This window comes from Callorhinchus milii, unplaced genomic scaffold (assembly GCF_018977255.1).
Source record: "Callorhinchus milii isolate IMCB2004 unplaced genomic scaffold, IMCB_Cmil_1.0 Scaffold6, whole genome shotgun sequence".
In the NCBI taxonomy this organism is placed as follows: Eukaryota; Metazoa; Chordata; class Chondrichthyes; order Chimaeriformes; family Callorhinchidae; genus Callorhinchus; species Callorhinchus milii.
In genome coordinates, this window is record NW_024704747.1 from 15,527,083 (window position 1) to 15,543,974 (window position 16,892).

At 42.4% G+C, this 16,892-nt stretch overlaps 1 protein-coding gene across 4 annotated transcripts in view; it reads right to left on the reverse strand.

Moving 5' to 3' along the window:
- Positions 1-16,892, reverse strand: part of LOC103176851 (disco-interacting protein 2 homolog A) — a 122,021-nt gene that overhangs the window by 60,132 nt on the left and 44,997 nt on the right. For 2 of the 4 annotated variants that reach the window (XM_007890643.2, XM_007890642.2), the window contains exons 2-3: positions 16,029-16,100; positions 11,079-11,129 (exon numbers count right to left, since the gene is read on the reverse strand). In XM_007890643.2, coding sequence (XP_007888834.1) covers positions 11,079-11,129; positions 16,029-16,100 — 123 coding nt within the window. The remainder of the gene's footprint in view (positions 1-11,078; positions 11,130-16,028; positions 16,101-16,892) is intronic. The other 2 variants (XM_007890645.2, XM_007890644.2) reach the window with 1 other exon arrangement.

Consider the following 16,892-nt stretch of genomic DNA (forward strand, 5'->3'; position numbering starts at 1 on the left):
ACAGGTGCGTTCAGCAGCCCGCACCTGGCTTTTCAGTGAGCGGAGGTGGGTGGTGTACCAGGGGGAGGAGCGGGAGTAGGAGACAGTGCGGGAAGTGATGGGGGCAAGAGTATCGAGTGTGGAGGAGAGGGTATTGTGGAGGAGGGAGAGAGGAGAAGAGGGGTCAGTGAGGGTTGAAGGCCAGAGGGAGAGGAGTTCAAGGCGTCAGGGATTGTGGGGGTAACTTCTTCCAAGCGTTCCAGGACTGCACCCCGCGTGAAGGGTGCTATATAAATGCAAGTTGTTGCAGTTGTTGACACAAATTTGCATTTCCAGATAATAAAAGGAATCAGAACAGCTATTCCACTATGGGATTGAATGCCTTTGCTCAGTGAGTGTTCCAGGTTCCAGTTGTATTTTTACACTGGAATAAAGAATTATAGGATTTTAACACAACCGATGGTTTACTCCAAACCCAGAATGAAAGGTCACTCTGCCCTGATTGAGGTCATGCTTCTCCATCGTCCATTCAGTCCATGGTGTCAATTTAATCAGAGCTTATTGATTACACTCATCTTGAAAATTGAGTACAATTTGTAGATACAATGACAGGTAAAATGGAAATATCCTACTATGGGTCAAAATTAATGTTACAAAGGAGTTCTAAAAAGAGGTCCTAGGAAATATGAAGCCATTTGTGAGATTGGATACCAATTGCTATCAGATAACATTTTTCTGTTTAAATCCTTTTTTATTTATAAACTAATTAAATCCAACACCAATAATTAAACTATATAGTGTAACACTTTAATAGTAACTGACACAAAGTACATTTGAGAATATAATTTCTGTTTAGCACTTGTACAAAGTGATTGCCTTCAAGTAAAATGACCAAATCAAATTACACAGCTGCTATTTAAAAAAATATATTTTTTAAATAAAACATTGTTGGTGCTTTGATTTGCTGTGTAATATTAAAATATTTCTGGTCAGGACATCCATAAAGAATCGGCCACAGATATAATTCTAAACATAATGAAGTATGAATCTCGTATTGATTCGAAGGTGGTAGTTGAAATAAAGGGGTTCAGACACAGAATTGACCCTGAACAGCCCAGATCTTAGCATTGCATTCCTTTCCCTGCAGTTCATTACTCTGATCTTAGACTTTTTTTTCCCCAAACATACTACAAACATTTCCACCAGACTTCCTCTATCTAGTAATGCCTATCCTTCCATCAATGATCATGAAGAGAACAGTATGGAGAAACAGCACACCCAAACCATCAACTGACTGGTTCATGACACAAAAAGTACTAAGTTGCAATGATGATTCAATTCAATAGAGAAGGTCTGTAGAACATTTCTAATCAAAGGCCCAGTGACTATGCAAGGGAAAATCAGGTTTATAAACAGATCAAACTATAGCAACAAAATTGCTCTCTGTTGTCCAGTTCATAATGTGTGTTGTTTCAATTGAATGTGGACCTTCTACTAATTTTCAGTTTATACATTGCACCATCATGTCATCATGGTCAACATTGTTCATGTCCACATTGAAGTATCCAATTACTAAACAATTCCTAATGGAATATTTGAAAAAATGATGTACAACTGATTAAAGCAATTCTAATTGTTAGATATATTTCAATGTTCTGTAAAAATATTTTGACCTATATTTTCTAGCTACTCCTTTCTCTGACAAAACTGAATAATTTTACTTGTCACAACGAATGTGAATACTATATTTTGGAACATTTATTATATGTTCTTGCACATAAATGATCATTAAATATTTAAATCAAATCAGATAAGTTCTTTGATTCATTTAAAATACAACATTGGCATGAGGTTATATATGTTGATGGAAAACATTTTTCACTCACAAAATAAACAGTCACTACACTTTACAGTATATCCTGTGAAGTGCTTTGAGACGGTCTTGAAGATGTGATAAGGTGCTACATCAAATGCAAGGATTATTATAATAAAACAAGTGGATAATTTAGTAATTAGGCTTCAATTTTGGGTTTGATAAGATATTTAAACTCAAATTGGAAGTTTCCACCTGCTTTTGAGTTCACTGACACTATCAGATGAAAGCAGCTTCAGGTACCACAAAAGCTTTGCATTTTTGTTAAGGTTGAATTGCAACATACAGTAGAGGAATTGTGTATTGCACTGAATGTTGTGGCCCAATGGTGTGCAGTCATAATAATATCATAATTTATCACCAGTCAGGGTGAGGATCTATGCAACCAGTGATCTGTTTAGTGATGTTGAATCTCTGATATTACTCTTTGTAATTTTATCACTCAATTTTGGACTCAAGTCAAGACAAAGTCAGAAATGAAGTCAATGTTTCAAAATAGAGATACTAGTAATTTTAGTAGTAATGTGAATTATTTTTTTTTGAAAAAGAAGGCAATGTCAACTAGTTTTCCAGATGCTGTTCTTCCTCCAAGCAATATGTACGTTAATCATTCTTTTCAAAATACTAATGTACTAGGATCAAACGCATTCGGAGCATTCTGGCTGTGTATGTGTCAACAAAGAGTAATATCAGAGATTCAACATCACTAAACAGATCACTGACAACCTGTGCCAGTTTGGACTAAAGGAAATCCAAAGATTATAAGCTATAAGTACTGTAGTTAGTGATCCTCAGTAAAATGCACTTCATGACATCTCTAAATATGCAAATTAATATGTTCAAGAAGGTTCTTGCATAGCTCAGTAACCATTTTAATGGAGTCACTGATGCTTCATGCTTTTACTGCTTAATATAGCTCACATTGGAAAATTGGGCCAGATTTGATTTTGAACAATGGTGTCATGCAATGATGTCCCATATACATGCGAAAACCCCTGGGACTAATTGGATGGGGGGGGTGGGGGGTAGTCAAGCCAGAATTTCTGGCTAAGTGTAATTGCAACACCAGGACTTGCATTGACTGGCCNTTTTTTTACTGCCGAAAAATGCCAATACTGGCATTGTAATTCTTTGAATCCCGTGAGCAGAAGATAATGAAAAAGCTTCTGCTAGCAGGATTCAAACCGAGTCAAAGTCAAAACCCCTGGCCATTGTGAGGATAGATCGCTGGGGTGCATCCATCAAGTATGGTTTGAGTGCTCACTAGGTTGATAGCAGGCACCAGAAACTACCTGTAAACGTCCTGGTGAGCAGCTCAGCATGAAATGCACAAGAGCACTGCCACCATCCTTTTGTCCACAGCTTGAACACACATCCCTACTCATTGAACAATTCCTACAAGCCACACTTCCAGAGAGAGAAAAAAAATCAGGCAGAGTTTTAAGTTGCAGGCGTACAAACCCAGATGGAAACAGTGAATAACTACTGAAACCGAGGTGTGTTTGGACCAGCATCGCCTTTCTTCCTGGCACCATGTGGTGAAACAGTCAAGACCATATGTCAGTACTTTCAATCACCATCTGAATCTATTTAAATTCCTCATAAAGCCTGCAACATCATGGCTACACATAGGCTCAATATTTCCTTTAAAATTATTGGTTGTAATAATACTCAAGTGATAATTGAACAGTTACATACATTATGCCTCTTATTATTAAAGGATATTCTCAATCAACTCCCAGCAAATGTCACTTCCAATCATTTTGCTTTCTCTTACTTTCTTCCTTCCCCATTAACTTTGCATCAAGTGCATAAAGTTCTCCTGTTCAAATTCCTTCTTTCACTCTCAGTAGTTTCTTTCTGGCTTAATGTTTAACAACTAAAATATCTGATTCCAGTACAGGCCCTCACTATTTCCAGCAGAACATATGTTGGTGGATTTAAAGTAGACCAATTTGACATTTACAGAAAGCAAATTTGTGACAAGATATACAGAGGGAAATCTAGAATATTTATGTAGTTTCTGCTCAGTAAATAGAAGACATCCCTGCAATTTTGACTCCCATATTCTGTAGTATCAAACAGATCCTTGTAGTCTAGCGTTCCTAACTGCAATTAACTCAATATGCTAAACAATTAAAATTAATTCAATAAGTAGTGCAACACTATTATTTCATTCAATTGCACTAGATGTGAATTTAAATATATGTTCACTTCGTATATATAATATACTTACACAAGTTAATTTGATTTATTACACACAAAGTTGACATACTAACTCAAGAAAAAGCACCATAGTACTGATTCAATGCCTGAAATAGGAGCAGGAACATAGGTGTGTGTCTCTCTCTCTGTATTTGTGAGTGTCTGTGTGTCTCTCTCTCTCTTTGTATTTGTGAGTGTGTGTGTGTCTCTCTCCTTGTATTTGTGAGTGTGTCTCTCTCTCTGTGTTTGTGAGTGTGTCTCTCTCTCTTTGTATTTGTGAGTGTGTGTCTCTCTTTGTATTTGTGAGTGTGTGTGTCTTTCTCTCTCTTTGTATTCGTGAGTGTGTGTGTCTTTCTCTCTCTTTGTATTTGTGAATGTGTGTCTCTGTGTTTGTGTGTCTCTCTCTCTGTGTTTGTACAAGTGTGTCTCTCTCTCTGTGTTTGTACAAGTGTGTGTCTCTCGCTCTGTGTTTGTGAGTGCGTGTCTCTCTGTTTTTGAGTGTGTCTCTCTGTGTGTGTGTGTTTGTGAATCTCTCTCTCTGTGCTTGTGAGTGTCTGGGTCTCTGTGCTTGTGAGTGTCTGGGTCTCTGTGCTTGTGAGTGTCTCTCTGTTTGTGAGTGTCTCTGTTTGTGAGTGTCTCTCTCTGTTTGTGAGTATCTCTCTCCCTCTCTGTTTGTGTCTCCCTCTCTCCCTCTGTGTTTGTGTCTCCCTCTCTCCCGCTCTGTGTTTGTGTCTCCCTCTCTCCCGCTCTGTGTTTGTGTCTCCCTCTCTCCCGCTCTGTGTTTGTGTCTCCCTCTCTCCCGCTCTGTGTTTGTGTCTCCCTCTCTCCCGCTCTGTGTTTGTGTCTCCCTCTCTCCCGCTCTGTGTTTGTGTCTCCCTCTCTCCCGCTCTGTGTTTGTGTCTCCCTCTCTCCCGCTCTGTGTTTGTGTCTCCCTCTCTCCCTCTGTGTTTGTGTCTCCCTCTCTCCCTCTGTGTTTGTGTCTCCCTCTCTCCCTCTGTGTTTGTGTCTCCCTCTCTCCCTCTGTGTTTGTGTCTCCCTCTCTCCCTGTGTTTGTGCCTCCCTCTCTCCCGCTCTGTGTTTGTGCCTCCCTCTCTCCCGCTCTGTGTTTGTGTCTCCCTCTCTGTTTGTGTCTCCCTCTCTCCCTCTGTGTTTGTGTCTCCCTCTCTCCCTCTGTCTTTGTGTCTCCCTCTCTCCCGCTCTGTGTTTGTGTCTCCCTCTCTCCCTCTGTGTTTGTGTCTCCCTCTCTCCCTCTGTGTTTGTGTCTCCCTCTCTCCCTCTGTGTTTGTGCCTCCCTCTCTCCCTCTGTGTTTGTGCCTCCCTCTCTCCCGCTCTGTGTTTGTGTCTCCCTCTCTCCCTCTGTCTTTGTGTCTCCCTCTCTCCCTCTGTGTTTGTGTCTCCCTCTGTGTTTGTGTCTCTCTCTCCCGCTCTGTGTTGGTGCCCGTCTCTCTCTCTCTCTCTCTGTTGGTGCCCGTCTCTCTCTCTCTCTCTCTCTCTATCTGTTGGTGCCCGTCTCTCTCTCTCTCTTGGTGCATGTCTCTCTCTTTCTCTCTCTGTTGGTGCGTGTCTCTCTCTCTCTCTCTCTCTCTGTTGGTGCGTGTCTCTCTCTCTCTCTCTCTCTCTGTGTTTGTGTGTCTCTCTGTTTTTGTGAGTGTGTGTCTCTCTCTCTTTGTGTTTGTAAGTGTGTCTCTCTCTTTGTGTGAATGTGTGTGACTCTGTGTGTCTCGCTTTCTCTCTCTGCGTTTTTGAGTGTCTGTGTGTCTCTCTGTGTTTGCGAGTGTCTATGTGTGTGTATCTCTCTCTCTGCGTTTGTGAATGTGTGCGTGCGTCTCTCTCCCTGCATTTGTGAGTGTCTGTGTGTGTCTCTCTCTCTGTGTTCGTCTCTCTCTCTCTGTGTTTGTGAGAGTCTCCGTGTGTGTGTGTGTTTGTGAGTCTCTCTCTGTGTTTGTGTGTCTCTCTCTCTCTCTCTCTGTGTTTGTGTCTCTCTCTCTCTCTCTGTGTTTGTGAGTGTCGATGTGTGTCTCTCTCTGTTTGTGAGTGTCTGTGTGTCTCTGTGTGTGTCTCTTTCTCTGTGTTTGTGAGAGTCTCTCTCTGTGTTTGTCTCTCTCTCTGTGTTTGTGAGTGTGTATCTGTGTTTGTGAGAGTCTCTCTCTCTGTGTGCTTGTGAGTGTCTCTTTCTCTCTCTGTGTTTGTGAGTGTGTGTCTCTCTTTGTGTTTGTGAGTCTCTCTCTCTCTGTGTTTGTATGTCTCTCTCTGTGTTTGTGTGCGTCTCTCTCTCTCTGTGTGAGTGTTTGACTCTGTGTGTGTCTCTCTCTCTCTCTCTCTCTCTGTGTTTGTGAGTGTCTATATGTGTGTGTGCCTCTCTGTTTGTGAGTGTCTGTGTGTGTCTCTCTCTCTCTCGGTGTGTGCCTGCGCGCGTCCCTCGCTCCGTGTGCCTGCGCGCGTCCCTCGCTCCGTGTGCCTGCGCGCGTCCCTCGCTCCGTGTGCCTGCGCGCGTCCCTCGCTCCGTGTGCCTGCGCGCGTCCCTCGCTCCGTGTGCCTGCGCGCGTCCTCGCTCCGTGTGCCTGCGCGCGTCCCTCGCTCCGTGTGCCTGCGCGCGTCCTCGCTCCGTGTGCCTGCGCGCGTCCCTCGCTCCGTGTGCCTGCGCGCGTCCCTCGCTCCGTGTGCCTGCGCGCGTCCCTCGCTCCGTGTGCCTGCGCGCGTCCCTCGCTCCGTGTGCCTGCGCGCGTCCCTCGCTCCGTGTGCCTGCGCGCGTCCCTCGCTCCGTGTGCCTGCGCGCGTCCCTCGCTCCGTGTGCCTGCGCGCGTCCCTCGCTCCGTGTGCCTGCGCGCGTCCCTCGCTCCGTGTTCGTGCGCGCGTCCCTCGCTCCGTGTTCGTGCGCGCGTCCTCGCTCTGTGTTTGTGCGTGTCTATGTGTATCTATTTATGAGTGTGTGTGTCTCTATCGCTTAGGTGTTTGAGTGCGTATGTCTATCTCTATGTGAGTGCATTTGAGTATGTGTCTCCCTATATGAGTTTGTGAGTGCCTGAGTGAGTGTGTCTGCATATCTTTCTTCTGTATGTATGTTTGTGAGTGTGTTTCCATGTGTCTGTGTGTGTATATATATATATCTGAGAACACGTACCAGGCGGCACCCCGCCCCGAGAATGCATCTCGCTCTCTGTGTCTGCGTCTCTCTCTCTCTGGGTCAACTTCCACATGTATGCGGATGACACCCAACTCTACCTCTCTGCCCCACCCTTGACTCCAGGACCACTGCTGTGCTGACAGAAGGTCTGTCAGACATCAAGTCTTGGATGAGAGCTAATTTTATTCAGTTGAACGTAAACAAAACCGAGGCTCTCCTGATTGGCTCCGGTCAGTGCCCCCTCACCTCAGGCGCAGATAGCATCACCATCCATGGTTGCACACTCCACCTTGCTAAGCCAGTCCGGAACCTTGGCATCTTGTTTGACTCTCAACTATCCTTTCTACCCCACATCTGCGCCATGACGCGCTGTACCTTCGCCCAGCTCCGCCACTGTCTCACATCGCAGGACTCCGAAACCTTCATACATGCTTTCATTATATCGAGCCTTGACTATTAAACTCATTGCTTGTCGACCTCCCAACTCCTCCCTCCATAGGCTGCAGATCATCCAGAACTCTGCAGCCTGCGTGCTCTACCACACCAGGCTTCGTAAGCCTATCAACCCCATCCTGGCCTGACTCCACTGGCTTCCCATCACACAGACGATACAGTTCAAGATCCTGGTCCTCACCCTAAAGCCCTCCATGGTCTTGCTACCCCCTACCTCTGGGACCTTCTAACCCCTACCAGCCTGCTCGCTCCCTCCACTCAGCGGGCTCCAGCCTACTTCATGGTCACCTCCAGAGTACCCGAACAATCTATCCTCTCCTATTTGTCATCTATGTGAAAGCTGTCAAGTCCTGTAGCTTAGTGGTTAGAGCACTTGCCTCGCAAGACCTGGTTTTGATTCCTAGCAGTGTAAAATGTTGGGCAAGTTTCCTTACTCCACATGTCTCTGTTTACCTAGCAATAAGAAGGAACCTGGGTGTTACCCAACTGGAGGATCGCTTTTCCAGGATAATAATTCCTTCCAAAAAATAGTTATAATAAATTGGTCAATTCAATCCATACCTGTTTGTGGGACACTGCTGTGCGCAATTGGCTGCCGCGTTTCGCCCACAAAATATACAGTCAATTCACTATATTCTGTGAAGTGCTCACGAAGACGTGATAAGGCACTATATCAAATGCAAGGATTATTTTTATTATATGATGCCCATTGGCATCATCCACAAGCATCGAGTTCAGTTACATATGTACCAGGAGAAACAACTCAACTTATCTTCTGCCACTCTTATTTGATTGTTTGCCTGACTTCATCAAGTATTAGATGACCCACAACTTTCTGCAGCTGAACATCAACAAGATTGAAGCCATGCTACTTGGCATCTGGAGGCACCCATCTCAGATTCTACTAACCTTTCTGGTTGCTGTCTCAGACCAAAGTGGGTCTGCTTGACCTTAAATTAAATTTTAAACGCCACAAATATTCCCTCACCAAGATAATTCTTCCACATGTAATACAATATAATCCTTGCAGAATACACTATAAAGTGAATTGACTGTATATTTGTAGTCAAAACGCAGCAGCCAACAAACAGTAGTATCAACAGTGCCAACAGTTGTAGTGCCAACAGCAGTATCCCACAAACAGTCGTGGATTGAGTGACCAAATTATCATTGTTTTTTTCTTGAGGGATTATTATCAGGCTTGTGGAGTAAGGAAACCTGTTCATAGTTTCGCCCTGCCGAGAATCGAACCCAGGTCTCTCGCTTGAGAGGCGAGTGCTCTAACCACCGAGCAAACACTACCTGCATTCTTCTTCGCCCCATCCATGCTTTCAGTATATTGATAGGCATTGGATTCTTTCCTGAACTCTCATGCTCTGCTCTTCAATAACTTCGATCCATAACACAGCACTACAAGTTCTTTCCTGCACAAGACTGCATATTCATTACCCCCACATACATGAAGCTTCCTTGACAACTACTACCTCAAATGATTCAATTCAAGACCTTTGGAACTATTCATTCAAAACCACTTTGCCTCACAATTTCTCAGCCTCAAAAACCTCCTAGATATTTATTTGTGCTTTTTTTTCAATAGATTGGTCAACTCTCCCTGCTTGATGTGAACATTTATAAAGTTTTTTTTTGTAAATGGTGATATAAAAATACAAGTTGATATAAACTGTACATTCTTAGCTACTAAAGTCACCAAATGTCAAAAGGCTGGTGACAACATTTGGCCTGCTTAGCTCTGGGAAAGGTCAACAGAAAAGGAGTCCAGTTGTTTTAACTGGACAAGAACAAATAGCACTTTTTTTATGAAGGTGGTCAATTGTGAGCAAAAAGCTAAGACTCCATAATAACTGAAATGTCTGAAAATCACATTACAAAGCAATCCGTTCAGTTATCAACATTCCTTCATGACCTCATCTGGATATGTAAACCTCACATAAGAACACCAACATTATGCATCACCCTCAAGGAATTTTCACAATGCCATCTTCAAAGAAACTACCACTTTGATGGCATGCTTCTTAGTAATGATTTAAATATTTAACCATCTCTCAGCACTATACGTCATTTTCCCTTAATTGTTTGCTGAGGATTGCTTTTCACAATGCCTAAATCTAAGCAATACTTTTCAGAATGCAGAAACGTGGTTAAAAAAAACACATCCTAACCTTTTTAGTTCTATTTAATTTCAGCGTCTGCACCACACGTTAGGTAATGAAACAATGGGTTTCATCTGATGAACAGGCAAACTGTTTTGTGAACAGGACTGCAGAAAACCCTGAAACTATTTGGGGTCATCTTATTATAATTGGCATAAATTATTAAAATAAATGTTGACCAACCTCATACTAATTCCTACAATTCTGACAAGTACAAGCGAACCCAGATACAACATGCTAGCTTGAGGGGGATGGGGAGGGAACATAAAATCCCAACAGGCCTCATAACCAGGCACAATCTTTGGTTAGTGCTTCTGAAGCCAGTCAAAGATCCACATAAGGTCCTACCTTATTAGATAGCCCTGTTATAACAGCACTTTACTGAATTTTAAACCTCATCAGAAAATACTGAAATATTTACATTTCAGTCAAAGTAAAGTCACAACAGGGGAACTTGCTTATATAATACAGGATTATTGACTCCTGCCAGCTCACTTTTAACTCCCACCTCCGCCTCACCGTCCTTGCTGGCCTTCAGTGGCCAGGGATATCAACTTTGAAACAGGATTGAATACCGCGAACAGAATATAGCTTATTCACTATCATCTACTTGTAGAATTGAAGAAATTACAATGCCAGTACCGACATTTTTCAGCACTGAGAAAAGCTGGCGCCAAAAAATGCCGGTATTGGCAATGTAATTACACTTTAGAAATTTTGGCTCGCAAGACCAGATTTCCTCCCCACCCCCCAATTGGTCTTGACAGCGCAGGATTTAGTGTAGTGGGAAGAGTTGCTCTGAAGTGTGGAATCATATTATAATGATTTTTGCATTTGATATAATGTCTATCATTGAAAAGTCTCAAAGCACTTCGCAGGTAAATTGCTTTAAAGTGAACATTTATCGTCAAATGCTGATTTTGTCAATTTGTTTGGAAGACATCAGAATAAACTTCCTTCTCTTTTCAAATAAGGGAATTTCTCCAAGTGTCCTAGCCAACAATCCCTAAAATAAAAAATGACTGTTTGTGGGAACATTGCTGCACACAAATTGGTTATCGAGTTGTCCTACAAATTACACATTCATTACACTTTACAGAATATCCTGTGCAATTCTTTGAGATGTCCTCTTAACATGAAAGGATTATTTTATTTAAATAAGCTTCATAGGATCTTTAAAATCCTTCTAAACAGTTTAGGTCTCATCCAAAGGACAGCAACCGACAATGCAGCTCTCCCCCAGGACAGATTATGAGCTCGGTGAAAAAGTCACCTGATAAGCATGCCTTGATCAAATTATCCCTCTGTAGCTCCTTGATTATGTCTATGTTGGGGAGGAAAAGGGGGAGAAAGAGAAATGACAATGTTAAACATCTTTTGTTGATTTATATTGGCAACAAGGTCATTTTGGATTCTGTTATTTATTCCTTTTTTAGACTAAACAAATTGTTCCACTTTCATGGCATTCTGGAGGAGAGAAAATGCTAAAATTATAACAGCAGTAAAGCACAACAACAATGATTTAATGTTCACTTAGCTAAAAAGAAACTACTACGAAACTGGAGTATGATTTTGTTTGAAACAGATCATTGAATTGCTGCATTCGCCCACAAAATATACAGTCAATTCCCTTTACAGTATATTCTGTGAAGCGCTTTGAGAAGTCTCAAAGACGTGATAAGGCGCTATACCAAATCAAGGATTATTATTCTCAACCAGTATAAATAAATCAATTTGCATTTATTAACAAATGTCGAACCACTTTGAAATAGGTTAAATATCAGAAAGAAACTGGACGTAAATAAAATTTGAAATAATCTTCCAAACTTTGCAAGATGATCACTTTTCACAATGTTATTTGTAGATCCAATAGAAAGTTATTACATTTGTTCGGATATAAATATTTTATGAAGAATGTCAAAATCAGACAACCCAATGTAATTTCATTTATACATTAGGATAACATTCATGAGGATATTATTAATAACAACTTTCACTATTTATATAGCACCTTTCAATTAAGATGAACATCTTGAAGTACTTCACAAAAACGATGCAGATCTCAATAGCAGGAAAGAAAGTCAGGGAAATTTAAGGCAGTTGATCAAAGGTAAAATCATCAAGCAACGTTTTAACAGGGTTTTTCAGGCAGAAGAAGGTGCAAGATTAGCACTTTTGGGAAAGAATTCCAGAGGCGGGGAAATATTGTCTGAAGACCTGGCCATCGATGGGACTAAGGGAGTAAAGAATGAACAGTAAACAAGAATTAGAAGTGCTACAAGCATGAGTAGGAGAGTATGGCTGGAGATTGCAAAGCTTGGGAGGGGCAAGATCATGAAGGAATATGATGGTGTCAGAATGAGAAATTTGAAACTGATGCCCTTGGAGTCAGTGAATTGGGAGCCAGTGCAGCCTGATAAGATGGCGTAATAGATATGCAAAATCTAGCTGGGGGAGTGGAGGGGGGAAAAAAACAGAGAATTTACAGAGTGCAGACTTAGATGAAGAATGTCAGGTGTTATCAACTCACAAAGGGCTTTCCAAAGACTGCATTATCTGTAAAAAAAAATTCCATCCGCATTCACTTTCTTTCAATAGCTGCAAAGTTATAAGCATAGTACTTTTTAAAAAGTCTTTTCTTAGAATTCAAAATGGTTACAAGTTGTACGTACTATTCTGCTGTAGAGAATTTAAGGACGTTAAATCACACCTTTGATCTTTATCCTCAATGTTGTTATTTGCTTTCAATTGAGTTCTGTAGTTAATTGAAGAACTTAATGCCTTCTAAGCAACGCAGGGCACGTCTATGAATATAAGTGGGAATGAGTAAAAATAGAGGGGAATTTTGAAAAGCTTCCTGTCATTGGAGGACACCAGGAATCTGCACATCAATGAAAACTATAATGTAAAGCAGGTTCACATTAGTGATGCACAAAATCCAGCACAAGGTCATAAAAAAAATTAATAAGATCCACCAAGCAGACCTGCTGACACAACATTAGTGGTCAGTGATGAACAAGTTAAATAAGGAAGAAAATCTGAAAATGTGGTGAATTTACTTGTGTAGTGTTTAATAGCAGTGGCAGCACATGAAAGCAAATCAGCAGGAACCTTTTTTTTAAAGAAAATGAAGCAATATCACAAAGGAAATCAAACGTAACATTCAGCTAGTTTACTCTGGACTGCTAGACAGCAGTGGAGGTGCGCCAGTGTAACTTGTGTTATCAATTTGCTGACAAAGACGATGCTGGGCCAGAATAATTTTTACCAATACAATCAACCTTATTTGAATTTGGACACGATAATAGCAGGTAGGTTACAGCATACAGGGTTTTGTCAGAAATAGAAGACACAGGACTGAAAATGTTCAAAGAACTTGATGCATGTCATGAAATCAGAGCCTGATACTTAAATAAAACAAGGAAAAGTATCATAATAGTAATCCTTGTATTTGATATACAGTCTTATCAAATCGTCGAGACATCTCAAAGCGCATCACAGAATAATACTGTAAAGTGGAGTGACTGTGTATTCTGTGGGCAAAACGCGACAGCCAATTGTGCACAGTAGTGTCCCACAAACAGTCATGGATTGAGTGACCAAATTCATTCCTTTTTTTTGGAAGGGATTATTACCCACAGAAAGCAATCTGCCAATTGACTAAAGGCTGGTTGCTACATACGGCTAGCTAAACAGAGGTATGTGGAGTAAGGAAACTTGCCTAAAGTTTCGCCCCTTCCACATGCAACACAACATAAATCTAGAGAAGCAGTTTGTAGTTGAAGATCAAGGGTAAGAACCAGAAATCCCCAATGCTTTTATTTTGTCTACACCCAAGAGGACTTCTCTAAATTCAAAATATCTTAGAAGTGTTTTTTTCTGTAACTCTCCCCATTAACATTTATTATCCTACTGGCATATGAAGGATGAAGGATGCATTGTAGCTGTGGGATTTGTATTGCATCATCAGCCCTCAAGGACTGGAAGATTGACCCTGAACAAGCAGTGAGGACAAATACTTTAGAGAACAGCAAGATCATCAAATAGAACCTTGTGTTACACTCACACAAATAAAATCAGTTTTACTTTGAATTGTTCCATTTTAGATAGATGCTTTCTACAGAGACGTTAATCCATAACTGAAGGAAGGAAGCAAGTCTGGATTAGCCAATCAAGATAGTATGAATGTATATAAAAGTTGTGATCACTCAACGCATATTAGCTCCTTTTGAATACTTGTCATGAAATTTTATCCAGTCACTACCCATTCACAGTGTATCCTGTGAAGCAATTTGAGATGTCCTCTTGACATGAAAGGCGTTATATCAAACATAAGGATTATCTTCAGGCAACCCTGTCATAGACCACTGGGCTGTCTGCAGTAAAATATTGTACACGTGATTGTACTTTATCCTTGCTCAAACCATTTGCTCCACTCACTTAAAGCACAGGTGCATGCCGCTGAACACACCTGGCTTAAATCAAACTTAACAGTCCATCGGCAGATCTGGTTGGACCTTAACAAATCTTACCGCTCTGTCCTCGCCTCCGCTAAATCATCGTTCTACTCCAAGACAATCTTGGAGGCCAAGGACAACCCCAGGCTCCTCTTCTCCATCACCAACCAGCTCCTCTGCCCACCCTCTTACGCCTTGCCCATCCTCACCTCAAATGCCAACTGTGAGGCGATGATGGACTTCCTTGAATCCAAAGTTGAGGGGATCCGCTCAGCTGCCACTGCCATTCCGTCTGCCCCACCCTTCCCATCTCCCCGGCCCCTACCCATCTCTCCCTTCACACCTTTGAACCTGTCTCTCACTCCTCTCTCACCACGACTAAAACCTGCATGAAACCGACCACCCTCAACGCCATCGCTAACCCTCTCCTTACCTCCCAGCTCCACCTCCGTGCCCCTCTACACAGACATCATAAACCTCTCCCTGTCCACTGATCCTGTTCCGATCTCATTAAAAAACACCGTCATCACTCCTATCCTTAAAAAGCCCTCCCTGCCATCTCTACTCTCAAACTACTGCCCCATCTCAAACCTCCCATTCCTCTCCAAGGTGCTGGAACAAGTTGTTGCTTCCCAGCTTCATCTCCCACCATTCCCTTCATGTTCCCCCCCAATCGGGTTTCGACAGTACACAGCACAGAAATAGTCCTGGTCAAAGTGCAAAATGACGTTCCGTCCATCTGCGACCAGAGCTCCCTCTGTCGCGTCATCCTCCTTGACCTTTCTGCTGACTGTGACACTGTCGACCACTCTATCCTCATCCACCACATCTCAACCTTCACAGCTCTGTCCTTGACTGGTTCAGATTGTACCTCTCACACCGCTTCCACTTCATCTCCACAAAAGGCTTCTCCTCTAGCCCTCGCACGATCTTGTGCAGCGTTCCTCAGGGCTCTGTCCTTGGTCCCCTCCTCTTCAATATCTACATGTTCCCTCTTGGTGACATCATCCGCAGACATGGAGTCAACTTCCACATATATGCGGATAATATCCAACTCTATCTCTCTTTCAAAGCTCTCCATAGTCTTGCTCCCCACTACCTCTGTGACCTCCTAACACCCTACCATCCTGCTCGGTCTCTCCGCTCAGTGGGCTCCGGCCTGCTTCACGTCCCCCGCCTCGCTTGCCTCACTACTGGCAGGTGGGCCTTCTGCCACTCTGCCCCCACTCTCTGGAACTCAATCCCGCAGTCCCTCCACCTCGCCCCCTCCCTTGCCTCCTTGAAGACTCATCTAAAGACACTCTGCTTCGACCGCTTTCGATCACCCGGCTTCCTCCACTGTCCTCCACCCTCCCCAATTCCGACCTCCAGCTCGGGTCCGAAACTCTGTCTGTCCAGTGCCTTGAGACGTCCTCCCAACGTGAATGGCGCTATACAAATGGAATTTTGTTGTTGCTGCAATATTCTATACCTAGTTAGGTTCAACGTCAATGCTATAGCTACACACATCCAAACAGATGGGGCTGAACTCCTTCCCTAGTTATGTTTCTAAATAGGGATGCTCTTGATCCAGAAATATGCCAATTTAGGACAGACTTTTCTATGGAATAACAGCAAATTATCTATACTATTCAACACTCTTCATGCAATCCTAGAAAATACAGTGGAAATGCTTAATCCCACTTATTTTTCCACTGTTCAAGTGCCTGGATTTCAAAGGTAATGAATTATACTCTCAACATTTCTGCTGATCATGTTCACCTTACCTACAGTCTGTGGGATGTATGGAGCCAGAAGCTTGGCCCTTTTCTTTTCATAGCCTTTCTGAGTGATATCACCTGAAAAGAAAGAAAACAGTGTTGGTGGAACAATAACAATATTCTATCAGTAAACCTTATACTCAGAGAATAACATAGCAGTCCTGGTAATCACCGTACAGTAATGAACTTGGGGGACTGGATTGATTGGCTACATAGTTGACCAGCACATCCAGAGTTCACGTTCACTGTGTACTTGGGACTGCAAAGCAGCATCAGATCTCAACAGCAGACTCAATGGTGTTATCACAATGACACCCGTCACAAGCCCGAAGATTCTTACGGCAAGTCCCGGAACAGTTGAAAGGTTTAACAGGGAACTTTGATTACTTCAGCCAGCGATCGGACAAGTACCCAATAACACAGACACAGTTCAAGTTTTCCTTTGAGATGGAATTCATGGGCAAGCTAGGAGGCCCAAGGTCACTTTCTGGGGAGCAAAGGAGAAGTTTTAATCTATACCTGATCAGGTTCGTCCTACATCTGATCTTGGACAATTCAATATTGACCCTAGATAAACAATGTGCAATGAGATCCCAATTCTCCAGAAGTGACATTGAATTTTAAAAAGGATGTAAATCACCGACATGTTAAATCAGATCTGACAGGCCATTCGCATGCCAATGTAAGTTGCGATAGTATTAAATATACCCATTTCTCTGTAGTAAGCAAAGTCACAAAATGCAGTTGATCACTGCCATTCCAATCACATAAGATAGTAAATAGGAACCTATGATTTGCAATGAGGTTTACTAAAAAAAGGTCAAAATGGAATAAAACTTGCACAATTTGAAGCAGCAACACTGGGATTCA